Source organism: Manduca sexta, chromosome 23 (genome assembly GCF_014839805.1).
Source record: "Manduca sexta isolate Smith_Timp_Sample1 chromosome 23, JHU_Msex_v1.0, whole genome shotgun sequence".
Lineage (NCBI taxonomy): Eukaryota > Metazoa > Arthropoda > Insecta > Lepidoptera > Sphingidae > Manduca > Manduca sexta.
In genome coordinates, this window is record NC_051137.1 from 12,417,088 (window position 1) to 12,436,008 (window position 18,921).

At 32.9% G+C, this 18,921-nt stretch overlaps 2 protein-coding genes and 1 pseudogene across 2 annotated transcripts; 2 read left to right on the top strand and 1 right to left on the bottom strand.

Annotated features, from left to right (window-relative positions):
• The first annotated feature begins 97 nt into the window (after nucleotides 1-97).
• LOC119190266 lies at nucleotides 98-3,337 on the top strand (annotated as a pseudogene).
• A 381-nt stretch (nucleotides 3,338-3,718) lies between these two features.
• On the bottom strand, nucleotides 3,719-17,334 carry LOC115456273 (golgin subfamily A member 4). The gene is given in 25 exon segments (XM_037441736.1): nucleotides 3,719-3,838; nucleotides 4,283-4,400; nucleotides 4,879-5,041; nucleotides 5,611-5,754; nucleotides 6,585-6,846; nucleotides 6,929-7,634; nucleotides 7,636-9,351; nucleotides 9,353-9,734; nucleotides 10,017-10,218; nucleotides 10,540-10,668; nucleotides 10,746-11,294; nucleotides 11,670-12,128; nucleotides 12,164-12,276; nucleotides 12,511-12,700; nucleotides 12,776-13,630; nucleotides 13,703-13,822; nucleotides 13,886-13,971; nucleotides 14,078-14,165; nucleotides 14,238-14,264; nucleotides 14,344-14,367; nucleotides 14,503-14,526; nucleotides 14,791-14,814; nucleotides 16,180-16,212; nucleotides 16,295-16,336; nucleotides 16,776-17,334. Coding segments are annotated over 25 exon segments (6,924 nt in total). The 5' UTR covers nucleotides 17,124-17,334.
• A 674-nt stretch (nucleotides 17,335-18,008) lies between these two features.
• LOC119190267 lies at nucleotides 18,009-18,792 on the top strand. The gene is made up of 3 exons (XM_037441737.1): nucleotides 18,009-18,032; nucleotides 18,114-18,236; nucleotides 18,316-18,792. Exons 1-3 carry the CDS (start codon nucleotides 18,009-18,011, stop codon nucleotides 18,790-18,792), a joined length of 624 nt encoding a protein of 207 aa, XP_037297634.1.
• The last annotated feature ends 129 nt before the right edge of the window (nucleotides 18,793-18,921 follow it).

The window sequence follows — 18,921 nt, forward strand, 5'->3', positions numbered from 1 at the left end:
ACAGGCCTAGTGAAGTATCTATATTAATAGTTATTATTTTCCAATGGTGTATTTCACATACAATTTTTAATTAAGTACTCTGACTGGAGCTATAATTATGATATTTTTTAGCAAACAAGAAAGCGTCGCATTTATAAATGTATTGCCGTTAACAAAAAATATTAAACAGTTTACACAAAGTGTTCAAAATATGTCTTTTGGTTCGAATTATGACGATATGGAAGCTGGGCTGGATGCCCTAATGCAAGTCATGACTTGTGAGAAAGAAATAGGGTGGAGGCCTGGCTCAAGGCGTATAATTGTTCTGTGCACCGATTCCCCATATCACAGCGCTGGTGACGGCAAAATGATAGGCATTATCAAACCCAACGACATGTTATGCCACTTAAAGGAACAAAATATGAAGCAGAAATGGCCCAAGATTATCCATCTGTGAGTAAAATAAATAAAGTAGCAAAGCAAGGAAAATTCGGTATCATATTCGCTGCTTTGGCTGAGGTCCGTGATGTTTATACATTGTTAGCGGAACAAATAGTCGGAGCTGAGTACGCCGAACTGAAGAAACAGAAGTCAAATATTGTAGAGATCATTATAAAAGCGTACCAAGTAAGTTTTAAGATGATTAATATTACTGATATTATTTACTTTCATATAAATACTAAATAAAAATATATTTTTAGCGCAGCGTTCAAGTATCAAATTGGATTATGACATACCATCATTCGTCAGACTGAAACTTAATCAAAGTTGTGACGGGACACCAATTAATTGTGCCAGCACCTATGAAAATCCAGTTGTTACAATTCCGGCCATTCTAGAGGTTAAAGAATGTCCTAAAGAAAATAAAACACACGAGCTTGTTATTAACCCTGTGTCTTTAAATGACAAATTAATAATTAAATTGGAAGTCATCTGTAAATGTGAATGTGAAGTCAAAAGTGATATAAGTTCAAGATGTAATAATGCAGGATATATACAGTGTGGTATCTGCAAGTGTCTCGATTCAAGGTAACACAAAATTCTATTGAATCTCGTTAATACTAGAATATTCTGACACGTTTTAATATGAATACGTCATTGATTTTCAGTTATGGCGACGAATGTCAGTGCAGCGTTACATCTTCGGGGGTGGCTAATAAGGAGAAAGATGACGCCAAATGCCGTAAGGATCTAAATGACATAGTACTGTGTAGTGGGAAGGCGTATGTATGTAAGTAAACGACAGACTGTCATATGTTATTTTGACTCGGTTCTATTCGATTAGGCGCGCCTAGGTGTTACTGGATAAAAAAATTATCTAGCATCAGCTTAATTACCATTCCTAAATCAAGATTTTACGAAAGTTACTTGTAAAAGTAAAAAGTCTTGGTAGCATCAATCTTATTCTATTCTAATTGACATCCTAAGTTTTCATTAAATTTGCAGAGTAATCGTCTACTAGACCACTAATTGTTGTAGATTGTAAAAAGCGTTGCTTCGTGTAAGTATTGAATATATATTTTTATTTATTCCCTGCATTATATTTCAGGTGCGGTAAATGTACCTGTAACCCTGATCGTTCAGGAAAATATTGCGAATTTGACGATAAGGCATGCGATAATCTTTAGCTCAAACCATGGGATTTGTACCTTAGGCTCATGCCAGTGCGATAGCGGTTGGTCAGGAAATGATTGCGGTTGTCCAACTAGTAACACAGACTGCTACGCTCAATACTCTGAGGAGGTAAAAAACACAGAAATAATTTGGGGTTGACTATAATTTTTGCTATTCCCATACATCTCTGCGAGTTTTTATCTTCTTATTCACTGCATCTTTCATTTCCTTATTTATTCACTCCGTTTATATTTTTTGGTCTGTCTATCTTTCCAAAAATTAACAGTTACCCAATTTAGTTTCAATAAACATGGAATCTATATTACTATATAATAAAATTAACTCGTATTTTTATAATTTTAACTGTTATTAAAACGGAGAAGCGAAATTTTTGGTATTTATTAAAACTCAAACAGGCTAAAGTTTTTATTTGTTTCTTTCTTACAGAATTTATAGATGGTTTTGTTAACTAATTGTTTCAGGTTTGTTCTGGTAATGGTGAATGTGTATGCGGAAAATGCCAATGTGCGAAGGTTAAAGGAAAAAACGAAACGTACACAGGAGTATTTTGTGACACATGCAATGACTGCCAATCAAAATATTGTAAAGCCCTCGAACCCAATGTAGAATGTAACTACAAACAAGGTCTAGAAGCTTGTGATAAGATTTACAACAATACAGAAAACAATGTAGTTATAAAATGGTCAACAAAACAGAAATTAATTCGCCCAAATGGAGTGGCGCTACTTGGTGTAAAAGCAATAGAGGACGGCAGTTTTATAATATTCAGATATTATCATAACGCAACGACACACGGGTTACATATAATCATTCAAACGGAACCAGAGGCACCCCCAATAGGAAATAAGTGGAGTAAGTATAATGCACGTTTTTATACAAGTATATAATATTGTAGGGAAGTTGTACCCGTAGGTATTCGATGGTATTTGCCAGATAACGTACAAGATAGTATTTATTTGATTATTTAATTGCTTTGAATTATGAAATGATCTTGCCGTTCGCCTGATAGTAAGCGATACGATCGCTTATCAATAATAGAAACACTGTCCAGCACCTTGAATTACAAAGTATTGTTTGGTATTCCACTGCGTTCGCTATCTTGAGACATTACATAGTTATGTTAAGAAACAATATTCTTCAAACCGAGACAACAGTGACTATACCCTGCTGCTTGACGGCAGAAATAGAACAGTGACAATGAGTACCCCAGTGCGGACTTCTCAGCTCGGAAAAGTTATAGTTGAATATGAAACATTTTGGCCTTGTAGACTTTAAAATATTTACATATTTTTGCTACAGCAATCCTTAATTATTTTGTTTTAAACTCAATACCAATGACTTACACGGTGCTAACCATAATACACCTAGCCCTATTTAAATATATATCATCATTAGTTATATAATAATTTGTATAAAAAATCTATTAATGCTTAATATTTTCAGTTGCCCTCATCAGTTGCATAGTGGCTGTAGTACTCATTGGCTTGTTGACGTTGATTGCGTGGAAGATCCTCGTGGACTTGCACGATAAAAGAGAATATGCCAAGTTTGAAGAAGAATCACGTGCTCGAGGATTTGACGTATCTTTAAATCCTTTGTATCAAGAACCAGAGATTAACTTCTCCAATCCCGTATACAATGCAAATGCTTCACACTAGTTGTATATATATGACAAGTCTGAGGAAGAGAGGCGACGTGTTCCGTGATCATAGGGAATATCCAATAAATAATTATTTGTGTTACATAAAATTTATTTCATGGCACCCACATCTGAAATATATATGTATAATAAATTATAAAAACATAAATAATATGTAAAAAAACTGTTCACAAATTTCCACTACAAAACAACAACACACTGACACCTTTTCGCTTCAGATTTATTTGCACTTTAACGAGACAACAACAAATTATCGTAGAAGTATTTGTATTATTTCATTGACAAATCTTTCTTTGTTCCCGTTCAAATTTCCCAACTTGTCAATTGTTGGGAGAGAAAATACAACTGATGTTATCGGGCCTTTATATATGCGGAATTTGACATTCTGCAGCTCCAATATTTTCGGATATGTGGAATGTCGAATTCCGGTGCAGATGTTAGTAATTATTTCTTTGGAGTCCGCGGCAGGTGTCGGTCGTGCGACTTGCGCAAGCGCGTCGGGGGCTCTTCGGTGTACAATTTCCTTTCTCGATGTTCCTCAATATCTAGTTTCGCCAATACCGCCTGAAATATTTAAATAAACCTATTGTATACTGCAAACTAAATTCACTCAAAATCCAAAAAAGTCCTACACACAACATCAAGAAATTATCCCCGAAGGGGTATGCAGAGGCGCAACCAGGGCACCCACTTTTCGCCAAGTGTGTTCCGTCCCATGATGTGATAGGGTCGAGCAGTCGAGCCTATCGCCACATCGGGCACAAATTCCAGACTCGGCGCTGATACTGAGCAGAAAAACCCAAATATCACTCTACCAGACCCAGGATTCGAACCCACGACCTCAAAGTGGTGTTGTACTGCGCATGCAGTACAACTACGCCACCGCCAAGAAAGTTCTAGTCATAAATATTTCAATGAAACGTTGCAATAGGCGGGATCCAGTGCCTTTTAATCTGTTTCGACATTTCACTATGGAAGAAGCTATAATTAATATAAATTTAAACCTACTCTGTTGCTTTCTGTCTTTGACCGTTTAAAGCGATTGCTTTGTGAAGCCGGAAGTAAGTCTCCGGCCGATCTTCTCTCACCCATTTCAAGGCCGCAAGCTCCGGATAGGCAATTACAGCTGCAAAAACAAAACAATTTCATTGGTAACATTTATTTTCTTTAAAGCATTTCAGCGGACTCGTCTATCAAGAATTCAATAAGTACTATATTCCCGTGCTAAGCTCAAAAGTGGTATCTCAAAAAAAATCTAAATCTTGATTTTGATGGCGTCGGATAGTTTAAAGAAATATCCATCCAATGAACTTACCTAAATAACGGTACCTTGTTTATAACTTGTTAAAAAAAACCTTCAAGGAGTATTCTCTATCTCGGTTTTACTTAAAAAACTATAAAACTATATTTACAAAACTTCGATTATCTCGAAATAACGTTTGACAAGTGATTTATTTAATCATAGGTTTGGCTGTAATCATAGGTTTGGCTTATTACGCATTATAATTAAAGGATTAATTATAGACTAGCTTTAATAATAAACTAAGCTTAGATCGCGCATTACGAAATTGCCACTCTAAAGTGCAACTCTATGTGCTATGTACATTAGGTCTCTTTCGGCGGCCGTGGAAGGGAATGCTGACGATGGACTCCGTTTATTCGGCGCAGGAGCACCGGCTTGCGGGTTGGGTTCCGTGTTGCGGCACACGGCGTCACGCAGCTCTTGAAGGTGCTTTCGCTCCTCTGCCACATCACGATCTAACTTTGCTGAGGAATTGAATGTCACAATTGAATTGACAGTCCTTCTTGTTGTATAAGCCAATCAGTATTCAGGACATGTTTCATCTAGGAAAATTCAAATTCCATCGAAATACGTTCAGGAATTTTTATGTTTACTTAAAAATCCATGCATCTGAACATCTTTACAATTTTATTTTACTGTCTTATTTTATTAATATTAAGGATAAATGCGCAGGATTGTGCGGAGATGTAGGGATTTTTGGATTTTTATTCTAGAAATAATAACGGCATACTTAACGGATTTGGGTGATATTGGATTCAAAAACTGAGTAAGTAATATATAATAATTTAATGTTAAATACTTTTTAAACCAGAAAAGCATGACAATGTGACTTCTATTTAGGGAAGGTTATTGATGCGAGCAAAGCCCCCAGCAAGGGCTAGTTAATTCATATAAGAATGATTGAAGGCTTACGAACAGGTTTAGGAACAACTTATCTCCAGATTAGATTTGTAGTATAAAAATAAATACAGTCAAATTTAGAAACTCCTCCTTTTTTTGAAGTCGGTTAATAAAATTACATGAAGAGGCTTACACAGTTGTTGAGCGTGACGTTTAGTTAATAGTTCGTTCTCTAAAGAATCTATTCGCTTTTGCAGAGCTTCTTCTTTGGTTAATTTTAATTTCCATATACGGCACACTTTTAGATGTAGAAACGATAGCTCTTGAGCGTCGAGTGCCTGAAGTGAAATATTTATTGGTCTTAAATACTTTATATCTATCTCGTATAACAGATAGAATATTAAAGGGGTCGTCCATTTACCACGTGATGTTTTTGGTGATGTTTTGACCTCCCCCTCGTCTCAAAATCACGTGTATTTTTTTTTGTACAAAGAATATTGAAATTTTTAAATAAAATCGCGCCATCAACGAAAAATAAATACTCGTGATATCTCATTAATCCCCCAACCCCCTGTGATAATTCGTGATTTTATTTCCGAACCCCTTTCGAGCCTCACATGATTAATGGACAACCCCAAAAACCGTTTTTCATTGACGTTGATACTATATCTACTAGGGGCTAGGGTTTAAAAAATATTTAACCAGTTTTCTAGCAGTTCTATGTTCGATACCCGACTCGATGTAAACATTTGTGGGAATCTTTATAAAACACAATTGGTTGATTCGCACGAGAATAAATTTGTGTCTGATCCCACGTTCTTAGACCCCAATTTCGTCTGTGTATTTACAACAAAAATTCGCGGCAATTTACTTTTCGCGAAACTTTAATATTTTTTATTGTTTTCAATGACGAGACGTGCTTGCCGTTCGCCTGATGGTTAGCAATATGGCCGCCCATAAAGATTACAAACACCATCCAATACCCTTGAATTACAAAGTATTGTTTGGTATTCCACTGCGCTCGCCATCATGAGATATGAGATCTTAAGTCTCATTAAGTCCAGTAGTTACACTGCCTACAAATACATTAAGAATACTACTATTTCCCCGTAAAGACATCAATTTAGTACTTTCGTAATCCCATTTATATTAGTTTGGTTTACTTACCCTCAACATTTTCGTTCAAAATCTTATTAGCAATGTACTTCATATACGTATGCTCAGCCACTTTTCTTTGTTCCACATCGACTTGTTCGAATATGTGGCGAATAGTGTCTGTCAGGTTCAAATCTGGGGAACAGGTGCATGGACCGTGCGACTTTGTTCTTGGTTTCACGTTGATTGCTTGAACGTTAGTTTTCGTCAATAATTTAACGTCGCGAGACCTTCGGCGACGTTTTACTTCGCCGATTGACATCTTGACTGGCTCCTAAAAAATATTTTTTTCTAATGTCAAATATTTTATGGCATTAAATAAACTGAGTTCTATTTGGAAAATAATGTCTGTATACCTCGTCTAAACAAACTGGGCTACAATCCCGAATTTTCGATTTCAGTAAGCGATTTTCTTTCTCTAATTTCTCTACTTTGCGCATAGCTTCTATACTCATACTTCTTAGATTTTCTACTTCATTTTCATGATCTTTTAATACGTCGTGTAAAGTTTCTTCGTGGAGGTTTTGTATACTTTTAACACCTTCATTGTGTTCATTCATAATGTTTTTTATATTACTATCATATTGCATTTTTATTGCGCTAATTTTTGTCTTAAAATCTTTCTCGGCGTTTTTCAATGCATTACTTAAGTACTGTATTTTCTTTTCGTATTCTTGATTAAAATCAACCATTACACCTTGGTCTACTAAAGTTTTTGATGAAACACTGTCATTACTACAACAAATACTGAAATCTGCTTTCTTTTCTGTATGCATGTTAATAGAATCACCAAACTTTGATAGAATCGAAAGATTGTCTTGTTGGGACTGTATTGGGTTACATCCTTCTTCACTTCGAATTTTGCGCACGGCTTTGGTGATATTGCTAGTGCTCATATGGTTTATAGGATTTATTTCCCGTTGTACAGAATTTAAAATATAGTTTAGTCCGAAATTTTCACGCCGTAGCTCTTTAACAACGTTGTTTTCATTTTCCGAAGTTTTATAATCATTATCAGTTTTAATGAGCAATACATCAGCTCCAACGCGAGAGAGTCTATAGTGCGATACGCTCTCTTTTTAATCGTCGTGAGTTAGATTCGTTACCTATCTTTTGAATACCTAAATTAATGCTATTTTGACGTTTGTCTTGAAGTTTAGTAATATTATTGTAAAGTATCTTCGCTTGTTTCTTCGTGGGTAGTCCTAATGTTCCATTATCAGATAATTCGGGCTGGAAAACTTCAGACTCTGAATTCAGACCCTTATCGTTAGGTATTGTAGGCAAAGATGGAGTATCTAAAATATTTTCAGACTCGTTTTTAAAATTCATAGTAGAACTTGATACTATTCTGGGTGAAGGGTAAATGCCCAAATTGTATGAATCCAATGATTTTTTATCATCTTCTGAAGATGCGATAACCGAAGGACTATCATTTTGTACCCTTGGTAAATTTATATTTAATTTGTACTTAACACTATCATCTTCATATTCATTATCATCGTACATTAAAGAATCACTTTGCATATAATTTTTGTTTTGTGCTTCATACATTTTTCCTTCAGCAGGATGAACAGTAACTGCCTCCACTAATAGTTCAGAACGACCTTTCTTATCTGTAGAACCTCTTCTACCTGACATTCTTGGGGTTATACTGCTTTCACTATCTCGATAAATTACAAACAAATCTTTATCGGTAGATTTGTTTGAAGTAGATTCTGCAACAATACCACTAGTCTTTAGTCGTTTAGTTATTTTATTTTTAGCCTCACCATCTTTCCTATTTATGGAAAATTCGCTTAATATACTTGGTTTAACCGTTTTGTGGGCATCGCTGTATATTTCGTTTCCCATAAGTTTTGAAGAGTTAGTTTGCATTGATTGTCTATTGTAAATATCTATCAAATTAGTGTGGGTCGTTGGAGAGTCATAGTTACTTATGAGATTATTGGGTATTTTCTCAGCAGAACGGCTAAATATTTGTGTGCTTAGGTCACTCGGGGGAGTAAATTCATTCTCCGATTTATCCCATAGACTTGAAATAGAACATTGTTCTAAACGACCTTGAGTAAGTCTTTTCATTTTATAGTTTAAATAGCTACTTTTCACGTAATCAAACGTGGGTTCGATGTTTGCAGTCAAAACTTGAACCTCATTAACAGGTGGGGGTATTTGTTTAGGAAGCTTTGTTTTTTCTAAAACAATCAGTGAATGTTTACTTCTTTCTTTATCTACGTCATCCATAATTTTATCTTTAATTCCTGATCTTTCATACTCTGTGTAAGCTAACGAGGCTTCAGTTTGCGATGCTATATTTTTTCGGGATTGATTATATACTGTTTGAACTCCTATATTTGTTAGTGATTTGTTTTTCAAAATTTGTAGCTCGTTTTGTAAATCTGAAATTTCCTGAGATTTCTTTTCTAATGCAATTTTACATTTTTTCATTACTTCCACATCGTTATTTTTATCTTTAGACATATTAATTAACTTTTCTTGCAACTCGGTTATTTTTTCTGTAGAATTTTTATAAAGCTCTTGTAGAGATTGCATTTCAGTTTCAAGTTTAGATATGTAGGTTTGTGTTGTTTCGTTTATTTTTTTGATAATCAGGTCTTTATTTAATATTTCTGCTTGTAAGTCAGTTATTACATTCTGATCACGAGAAATTTTTTGCTCGAGTGTTTTTTTAAGATTTTCAAGTTGATTTTCCATATTAACTCTATCTCTTATAGCATCTTCTTTCTCGTTTATTATTTTTGTTTTTCTATTTCGACTATTTTTTCGCTTCATCAGCTTTACTAAGTAGTAATTGCGATGATGTTTGCATTTTAAGTAATGTCTGTTCTAATGAAGTACTTTTTGAACACTTTGCATCTATGTATTTACTAATACGATTTAGTGAATTTCGAATATCACTTAAATTACAATTAGTTGGTGATAAGGCGCTATCACCGACATTGTTAAGTTCTAATTGTCTAATGTCATCGACGATGATTTCTCTCTCATTTTGTAAATAATTAATTTGAGATATGTATTTATTTTGGCCAATTAATGTTTCTTCAGTCTTTAACTGTGTCGCCGATAGTTGTTCTTGTAATTTCATATTTTTATTTTGAAGTTTGACCAGCTCCATTTTCATATTATGTGTTGCTTTTGAGTCTATAAAGAAAACCATTATTTTTAATTATTTACCTTAATTCATGAGTAGTATATAAATGCATTTTTACATTACGTGATCCTTAGCGATGTATTACTTTCCTCCAGGGCGGGCAACAATTTGTGTTAGTAAAGTAAAGACATAATCATACATACAGCTTGCTTTATACGATTAATCCTTGTACTTTACGTATACCTTTGGATATATCATGTTGCTTCGACAGGAGAAGGAGTTTCGAGAAATGTTCAAAAAAGTGTAATAAAAAAGGTATAATAATATCGTACGGTGCGCTTCCATTCTTTTTAGAGACTGGTCAATCTTTTCATAGCTGTGCTGTTTAATTTGTTCGCCAGTGTTTACTACTTCATCTAAACAATCGTGTAATTTCTTTACTTCTTCTTCTAGTTCATTAATATGATTTTCCAACATTGCAATTCTGTCTTCACGAGCCAGTAAATCTTCACTAAGGCTTGCTATAATATCCTCCTACAAAGCATTTATTGGTGTTAATTACGGTTCTTTCACACAATAAAGTAGTCTAGTATAGTACAAGTACTCTTTTGTGTACTAGTACTGTACTGTACTAGACTAATAAGACTTATTGTCGAAAGTGCGTGTGCGTGTGGATGTTACGTAGAAGTATTGAATAAACAAGGAAATTTCTGATACTACTGATTCAAAAGGTTTTTGTGTTCTAATGCTATATTATCACTGAGTGTTGTAGGTAATCCTGGTAACATATCTTAATACGTGCGTGTTCACGAACAAAGTCTAGTAATACCTATACTATATTATGATAGAGTTTACCGATTTATCTAGTCTATCTAACAGTTCACGAATTTTATTCACACTTCGGCTTTTTTCTTTTTTCATATCGTCAATTTCCGCTAACATATCATTATATCCCTTTTGTATGTTTTCCGGCTTTATAACATCCTAAAATCATATATAAATTTTATTTAACTGGACCGGAAACTAATATAAAAATAATATATATATATATATTGTTTTACCTGTGTTCTGGCGTTTATTAGGGCCTTTTCTAGGTTTTCACTATGCCTAAGTAAAGTTTGACTTTGACTTTGTAATTCAATATTTTCCTGCGATAACTTCTTAAGATTATTTGAATTGTTATTTAACTCTTTTTGTAACTCTTCCTTTTCTTTTTGCAAAGCAGTGTGTTCTTTTTTCAGTTGTTCAAGTTCTGTATGTAAATTTTCGTATTGTTTTATTTTATCGATTAATTCTGAGCTTTCTTTTTTAATTGCTTCTAAGTTGTTTTGAACGGCACGTTTTTCAGATTCTAAAGTTTTCATATTATTCGCGGTTGACAACTGATGAAGTTCTAAAATCTTTATTTTATTATCTAGTCTTCTGTTTTCTTCAATTTTATTTTCAAGTGCATTATATAAATTATTTAGTTCTTCGGTTTTGCTTTGAAAATCATTTTGTAATATATTTTTGTCGGATTGTAAATCACTATATGCTTTTTTCAACTCTGTTAGTTGCTTTTCTAAAACAACTTCATTTTCTGATACTTTAATCAGATTATCGTTTTGTTTTTAAATAGTTAAGGTTTTCTTGGAGCATTTCTATCTCTTTGTCTTTTTTAGATATATCGTTACGTAAAATTTGCATTTCTTGAACTAAATTTTGGTTGTTTACATTTGCTTTTAATAAGTCTTCTTTTAGTTTTTCAGTATCGTGAATCCTTTCCATTAGTTCCTCACTTTCTTTTTTAGTTAATTCCATTGAGTGAATTGCATTACCAAGCTGATAACTTTTGCCTACTAATTCATTTTGAAGCATTTGTTTTTTCTGGACAATCTTTTCATATTTGTTTTTTAAACATTCTAATTCGTGTTTTACATTGTCAAAATCTACCACTTTTTCTGTTAAAACGTCGCTCTGTTTTTTTTTTGTCAAGTCGTATGATGTTTTATATTGATTTTTTCTTCTTCTAAAATGTTAATATTATTTAAAGAATTCTCATTCACTTCACGAAGCCTCTGAATTTCTTTTAATAAAATAGAATTATTATTTTCACGACTGGCTAAATTTATTTGAAGGTTCTTATTTTCTTCTATAGTATTCAATAGCATCTCCTTCAATTTATTATAATCTTCGACTTGTGCCTCAAGAGCTTTAGATATGTCATCGTTTTTGTGTATAACGTCGTCATAATCTTTTATTTTTTTCAATAACTCTTGACTTTCTTGTCTTGCAAGTTGCAGAGAACTCATAGTCTCCATTTTTTCTCTTACTAATATATCTGTACTGCTTTTACATTTCGCACGAAGGTCTTGTAATTCCTTTTGAAGATTGTTATTATCCGAATCTCTATGTTCAATTTCTTCCAATAAATTATTTATATTTTGTGATTTATTATTAATAACATTCATTAGATTTGCAATAGCCGTATTTTTTCTTCAATATCTTGTGTCAAATTTCTATTTTCCTCCATAAGTCTTTGAGCTTCGTCTTTGAATGTTTCTGTATAGTTCTCAAGATAATTATTACGTTGAAGAACTTTTTCGTATGTACCTATAGTCAATAATTTTCATGAAATAAATTATGATTGTAAACTTTTATTTGTGAGCTAATATATTATGTAGAAAAGTTTTTATAAATGATTTAATTTATTTATACTACTCAATTAAGGATTATAATGTATAGATTGTGATAATTATATATAAGTAGAATAAAATTGTAATCCTTAACCAACTGAGTAGAAACTGGGAAGTAAAATTGAGAAGTATAAAATAATATTTATCTAACTTTTCCAGTCTTCAATCTCCATTCGTAAATCATTAATAATCTTGAGTTTGTCTTGAAATTCTTCTTGTAAATTCTGTTTTTCCTCCTCATTACAAAAAAGTGCATCTTTCAGATTCTTTATCTGTTCTTTGAAAGCTTCATTTTGATCGATAAGTCCTATGTCTTTAGAGTCAGGATGGAATAAGGAAACCTGTAATGCAATAATACGGGTTGTAATATATTAGATATGAATTTTAAGTTACAAAGAACCATGTAAAATAAATGCCTTATCATGATCTTGTTCAAGAAGTTGGTCTATTTGTATAGACAAGCTTTTTATCTGTTGCTCTTGACACATCACTTTGCATTCAGTTTCTTTTAATTTACATTGCAAAGCATTTTTCTCTCTTTCGAATGATATAATAGTATCATTTAATTTCTTTTCCAACAAAATGTTATCGTTCCTCAACTCATCAATTGCTTTAGATTTTAATTTGTTGATTTCTGTTTCAGCCTTCAGTTGTGTCTCCAAATTAGAAGCTTCATCAGATAGAACTAAGTATTTTTCTTTCAAAGTGTCAAGATCTGTGGACCGTTTTCGATGGTGTTCTTTTTCATTCCATAAAGAATTATATTCTCGTAATTGGCAACGTAAATTTTCAAGTTCTTTCTCTAAACCTTCGTACTTATGACATTTTACTTGTAAGCAATTTTTTTCGTGTTTCAAAGCTTCGTAACAAGTCATCAAATCATCATAATTAATTTGTAAATTTTTCAAACGTTTTAAATTTTCCCCATCGATCGTGTAGCTATCGGTACAAAAATCGACGTCTAATTGAATATCATCTTTGAGAGGTCCGCTCTCTTTATTGAGTATTTCTCTCATTTCGTCGTTTTCCATTATGTCTGCTACCAGTTGGGCTCTTTTGTTATCCATACTTGGTATTCTTGTTTCAGCTGATGTAAGTGCGAATGTAGTTTCTACATGCGTAACTAATTCAGCTCGATAACATGAACAATCTGCTGGAGCGAAATCTTGAGAACAAGGAGCGATTAAAGCCAAACTAAATTTCTCGAGAACCTTTAGTTTGAAAAGTATCTTCCCTTTGATGTCAATAGAACGAGTATCTCTTCCAGCGGTCTATAAATATATTTCATTAAGTTAAGCATTAAATTGTTTTAAACAAAGTACAATTTACTGTAGAGTACAGACCAGCAAATTCAAATACTCCTTATATTTGTCATTTTGGCACAAAGTACCAAATATTTTTTCTAACGCCGTGTAAATATGAGCATAAATGCAATAAGGTTCGCACACATCGTTTTCCATCACCTGTGACAACATGAATATTATTAAATAGTCAACATTTTCCTTAATTCCATATTTAAAACTCACCGCTATAGTATTTTGCATAGCGTTTAACTTGGCGTCTTTAACAATAATAGTATCTTTCATTTCTTCGATTCGTGGATCCCGAGCAGCTGAAAACGAATTATATAGAAAGTAAGGGGGGGGGGGGAGGCTGTTAGAATCATATCGTATATCATAATCATATATCATATCGTAATTTGAAGTACTATGTCTTACATGTACTAGCATCACGTGGAGACGACATTCCCATCTGATTACTTTTTGTTTCCATTTTTTTCATGTGATGATCCCTTTCGTCAAGCCACTGTAATAACATCATAATATTTATAAAAACAATAACTGAATTTTAAGGTGGCAAAATATTCCGTTAATATACCTCTTCTGTTCCTCTGGAACTTACGGTCTAAAAAATAAATATTATTTGTAATATCATTGTGTTTTTAAAGGAAAATACTCAAATAGTTATGATATACCATGTTTACCTCATCAATCCTATATTTAGACGGCTGAAACAAACAGTTATTATTACAATTATTGCTATGTAGTTCGATGTATATGGATAATAATTTATTAGTTCAGGTCAAAATTATTATTTAAAAGGTTATGTAACATGAACTAATAAATTTAAGTTTAAAAGTAACCTCGTCTCCTCTTGATTTGCCCGTCTGAAATAAAAATGAATTTAGTTAGATTATCATTTTTTTGTGATAGGTACTTGTCCTGTAATTTTTATTTTTTTAGTAGGTAAAGCTCACTAACTATGTTTTATAGTATGTTTTAAAATAGTAATTTGTTATAACATGTGTTACTTGCCCTAAAATTTTTCATTTCTTTAGTAGGTAGAGTTCTCTAGCTACGTAATTTATAGTATGGTTTGAAACAGTATTTTGTTACTACAATATTCGAAAGGATTAATAAACTCGGCTTACCTCAAAAGCTTCCGAATCAATCCCCTGAAATCACACGGAAACTGTTAAATAAGAACTTAAAACTCGTATTTAGATCTAGAATTGTGAAGTATTTTTGTAGTGACATTGTGACCAAGCAAAGAATACAATAGTACTGAGTATGGGCCATTTCAATAAGCAATTCCAATATTTACGATTCTATTTCAAAAATTAAAACCAATGAAACTAAGTCATTATGTATGCATGTGATAAAAAAAAACATTCTGGTGATCGATCGAAAAAGAACGGTTAGGATCTTTTATTGTAATCAGCTATGCAATATTGAAGAATATGTCAACGTAATTTTTCATGGATATTTTTAAAAGAGCTATATTATGTACTTATTTTATCAAAGCATTTGCTCTCGTTAGCTATAGTTTTCTCTACATTACATAAAATAAAAATAAAAAATAAAAATTCTTTATTCATCACGTAGGCGAACATAGTTGCACTTATGATAAGTCAAGGTACATGAGAATATTTAATTATTACTTAATTAGATTAGCTTATATAAACGAAGACAATTTATATTGAAAATAAAATAAATGAAAAATATACTTAGTAAACAAAGAAGCCAGGTCGGGCTGGCAGGGAAGAAGAAATAAAATGATGTATATATGTATTTTTAAATAAGCAATAAGGGAGAAACGCGTCGCGATCCTCACCGGTGAGGACAATAAAAGCCCTAACCTAGCTAACGTACCAGCCTTTCACTAACAACCTAAGCGATGACTACCCGAAGAAGAAAGGCAGAAAGAAACTCCGGGCTTTATTTTTTGTCATCAATTGTCCATTATTTTATAATATTGTTATTAAATATATATATATATATATATATATATTTTAATAAGTCTTTTCTATACAAAGTCTAATAGAATTATATCATACTTTAGGTCCATGAGATAGTATCTACGAGATTTACCGGATTTTAGAAAGGGTTGTATTTATTTATTTATTTATTTTAGGTTGTCAAGAAGATTATACATTGAATTTACACAAGAGTAGAGTATAAAAGGTGGCCATATTCTGATGCACAACCAATTTAAAGGAGTACACAGCAACGTATTGTTTAAGATAATTATAAACATTAGGTATATAATATTTTCCGTGTCCGAGTGTTCGTGTTTTAAATCAATTGCTAGTTGCTATTTAAATTGCTTTTAAATTATTAACCCTATTATTTTTCAGAAAACAAGCATTATTTATACAATTAAATTGTATATATTTACTTTCCTGAATTCGAGTAAAAATTATTCAACATTGAAGATTTCGTCACACAACGGATAGGGCGGCACGGTGACGCGACTATGGCGTTCTATTTCGTCGATAGAGACGTCCCGCCCTCCGCTGTTTGACCAAAACTTTACTAACCTCGGTAAAGCCAGACAAGTCCAGGTCCAAGCACTGTAAAAGTATAATAAAGTATTAATAGCACACAAAAATATGATCTTGTCATTGTCAAAATTTAGATTTTGTAATATCTTACCAAGTCATCTAGTTCTTTGTTGGCTGCTCTTATAGCGGCGTGCTGCAAATAAAAAAAGAATTTACTATTTTCTTGCCGTATCATGGCTAATTAACTCCAATATATGTATTTGAAGTCGAGTAAATCAATTTCGGCGTTGCATCACTCAATAGTCGTTAGAATGGTAAATTATTGGTACACAAGCTGACGCCGTAAAACGACTTGTCGAAACGCGACAATAAGGTGACCATCATAGATCAGCACCATCGTAAACATGTGAGTGCATGTTCTATGAACATGAGTTTAGTACTCTGCCAAGCATATTGCAATTACGATTATAGTGGATTGCTGTTGCATTTCTATGCTGACATCTGAGAGATTTGCACAGGGCCAAACACTTCTCCTTAGTATCTACTTACTTCTTAATATTTTCCTTTAAAACTGACTTAACATCTATGGATCTATAAACTAGTTTATTAGTCTATGTGAAAAAAAGACTTACAGCATTCGCAATTTCACATTTTTGATCACACGATAGCTCCAGTTGATCGTACGCCGCCAACATTTGTTCAAACTCTTCAATTTTACGCTTGAGTCGCGCTATTTCTGTGTTCTTCGTTACCATAAGTGTGTCGACTATGACGTTAGTTGGTATATACTTCGGTCGACACGTGTCATTGTTCCTTTTTATTATTTCTACCAAGTGTTCAGTTTTGTCCGAACAAAAGTGCGACCAGGCTCTCGCGTCAGTACATGACGAATAAGCCTTCAGTTTGCCTTCGTTCCTCGCTGGTAAGTCGAACAAGTCATATTCATTGAACACACGTTCCCGTTTGGTTATAAAAGACATGGTTTCCAATACGTCTGTCTACTCAGGACGTCAAATAAAATATTTGTAAACATATACATGTATAAATTAATATTGTCCGCCGTCCATTTTCAAAATAACGATAAAAATTTATAGCTTATGACAAAATGTATATAATGAGATTATCAAAATTTTATTGGTAATGTCATCACAAATCGAGACGGAATGGCAGTTATGATTAGAATGACAGCTTTTTGAAAATATTTTTTTCTTTTGTTTCAATCAGTATAATTTTATTGGAACCTCGATGGACGATGTCTAAGGGATGATGTACATGGCTTGGTTTAAATTTTTATTTTGTTGAAATTTCTATAAGCTACACATTAAGCCTACACTTAAATCGCATAGATTGCGTAAAAAAGTAAATAAAATGAAATATATTATAACTATTTTCTTTTGAAAATTTTATGTTCCCTGTTTGGTATTTCGCAATATTTATATACTCTAAAATATTTTGAGAATATTTTCACCTTAAAATATTTTGTGAGAATATTTTGTACAATTGTCTTTGATTTTACATATAATTTATCTTTACCTTTCCATGTTGTTTATATTCGCTTTGTCATTTTGGTCATTTGGCAATTTGGCATAACGAAGTTTGGATCTCAAAATTCACGTCACGAATTACCAATGGACGAATAATCCGCAACTGATATTAGTATTAAGTCAATGAATTTTACAAGCAATCATAGAAATTTACGGCTTTTGTCACGTAACGAGGGTAAGATCAAATCCTATGAATCTTGCTGCGACGTGACGGCATGGAGTCATGATCTACAAAGAAAGGTTGTTACCTTAGGGAATGGATGAAGAGCGATATGCCAATTTGTGTCATACCCGTCTGCACACTAGCTAGTTTTTAAAATCATGACTTGCAGAAGCCGTGGTAAGGTATCTATCTATATATCATAGTTACTGTTTTAACTCCTTATTAATTTAAAAGATTAGATTCAAGCTTTTTTTATTCTATAGACGACACCTCGTTGTCACCCAGACTGCAAGTCAAAAATATTATTGGAAAGTATTTGTACATCGTGCCACGCGATGAAGGAATGTTTAAAAAACAATGAGGAATTTGAAAAGTATTTTGAAGAGGTAAATGAATTAAAATTTTAAACCTATTAAAGCTATATAAAACAAACAATATCCTTAAGTACTTAATCATTTATTCCAGGAAGAGTTTGAAACTAGTAACTGGCCATGTGAAAGATGTTTAGATGCACTTAAAAGTATCAAAATGTTTTGGAAGATTCTTCTAGAAAAAATATTTAATGTTAATATTATAAAGAACACAGATTTTAATTCTCAGAACAATTGTATACGGACAGACAGTATTCGTTCCGTTACCAAGGAATGGCAAAACGAAATAGTTCATCAAGCTTTATTTCTTAAAAATATTACTCCGCTAGGAACCGGTGTGACATCTGGAAGTCCACGAAGAGTGAGTAAAGTTTCTACGAAAGTCAGTCAATCCGCGTGCGGCGAAAAGCCATGTTTAATAATAGAAGCCACAAAAAGTGACAAAAATTTCACTGAACATATCCATGTTAAGACAAATTCAGAAATCGGCAAACCAAGAAAAGTAATATTGAACAGAAAAATAGTACTGGGTCAAATAAGATACATTCCAAACGACCTTGCAGAAAATTAAGCAGATGCACCTCTGTTCGAGTGAAAATGAATGATGTTGGATGCAGTACGCATAACATTGATGACGAAAATGAAGAACTCAAAACATATAAAAATAATTTTGAACAGTTGCAGCAACAATTTAATGTGC

Excerpts from the sequence above, each read along its gene's own strand:
- LOC119190267 (XM_037441737.1), top strand. The coding sequence starts at position 18,009 with ATGACTTGCAGAAGCCGTGGTAAG. Across the intron at positions 18,033-18,113 it reads CTTGCAGAAGCCGTGGTAAG|ACGACACCTCGTTGTCACCC; the intron begins GTATCTATCTAT and ends TTTATTCTATAG. Across the intron at positions 18,237-18,315 it reads TTGAAAAGTATTTTGAAGAG|GAAGAGTTTGAAACTAGTAA; the intron begins GTAAATGAATTA and ends CATTTATTCCAG.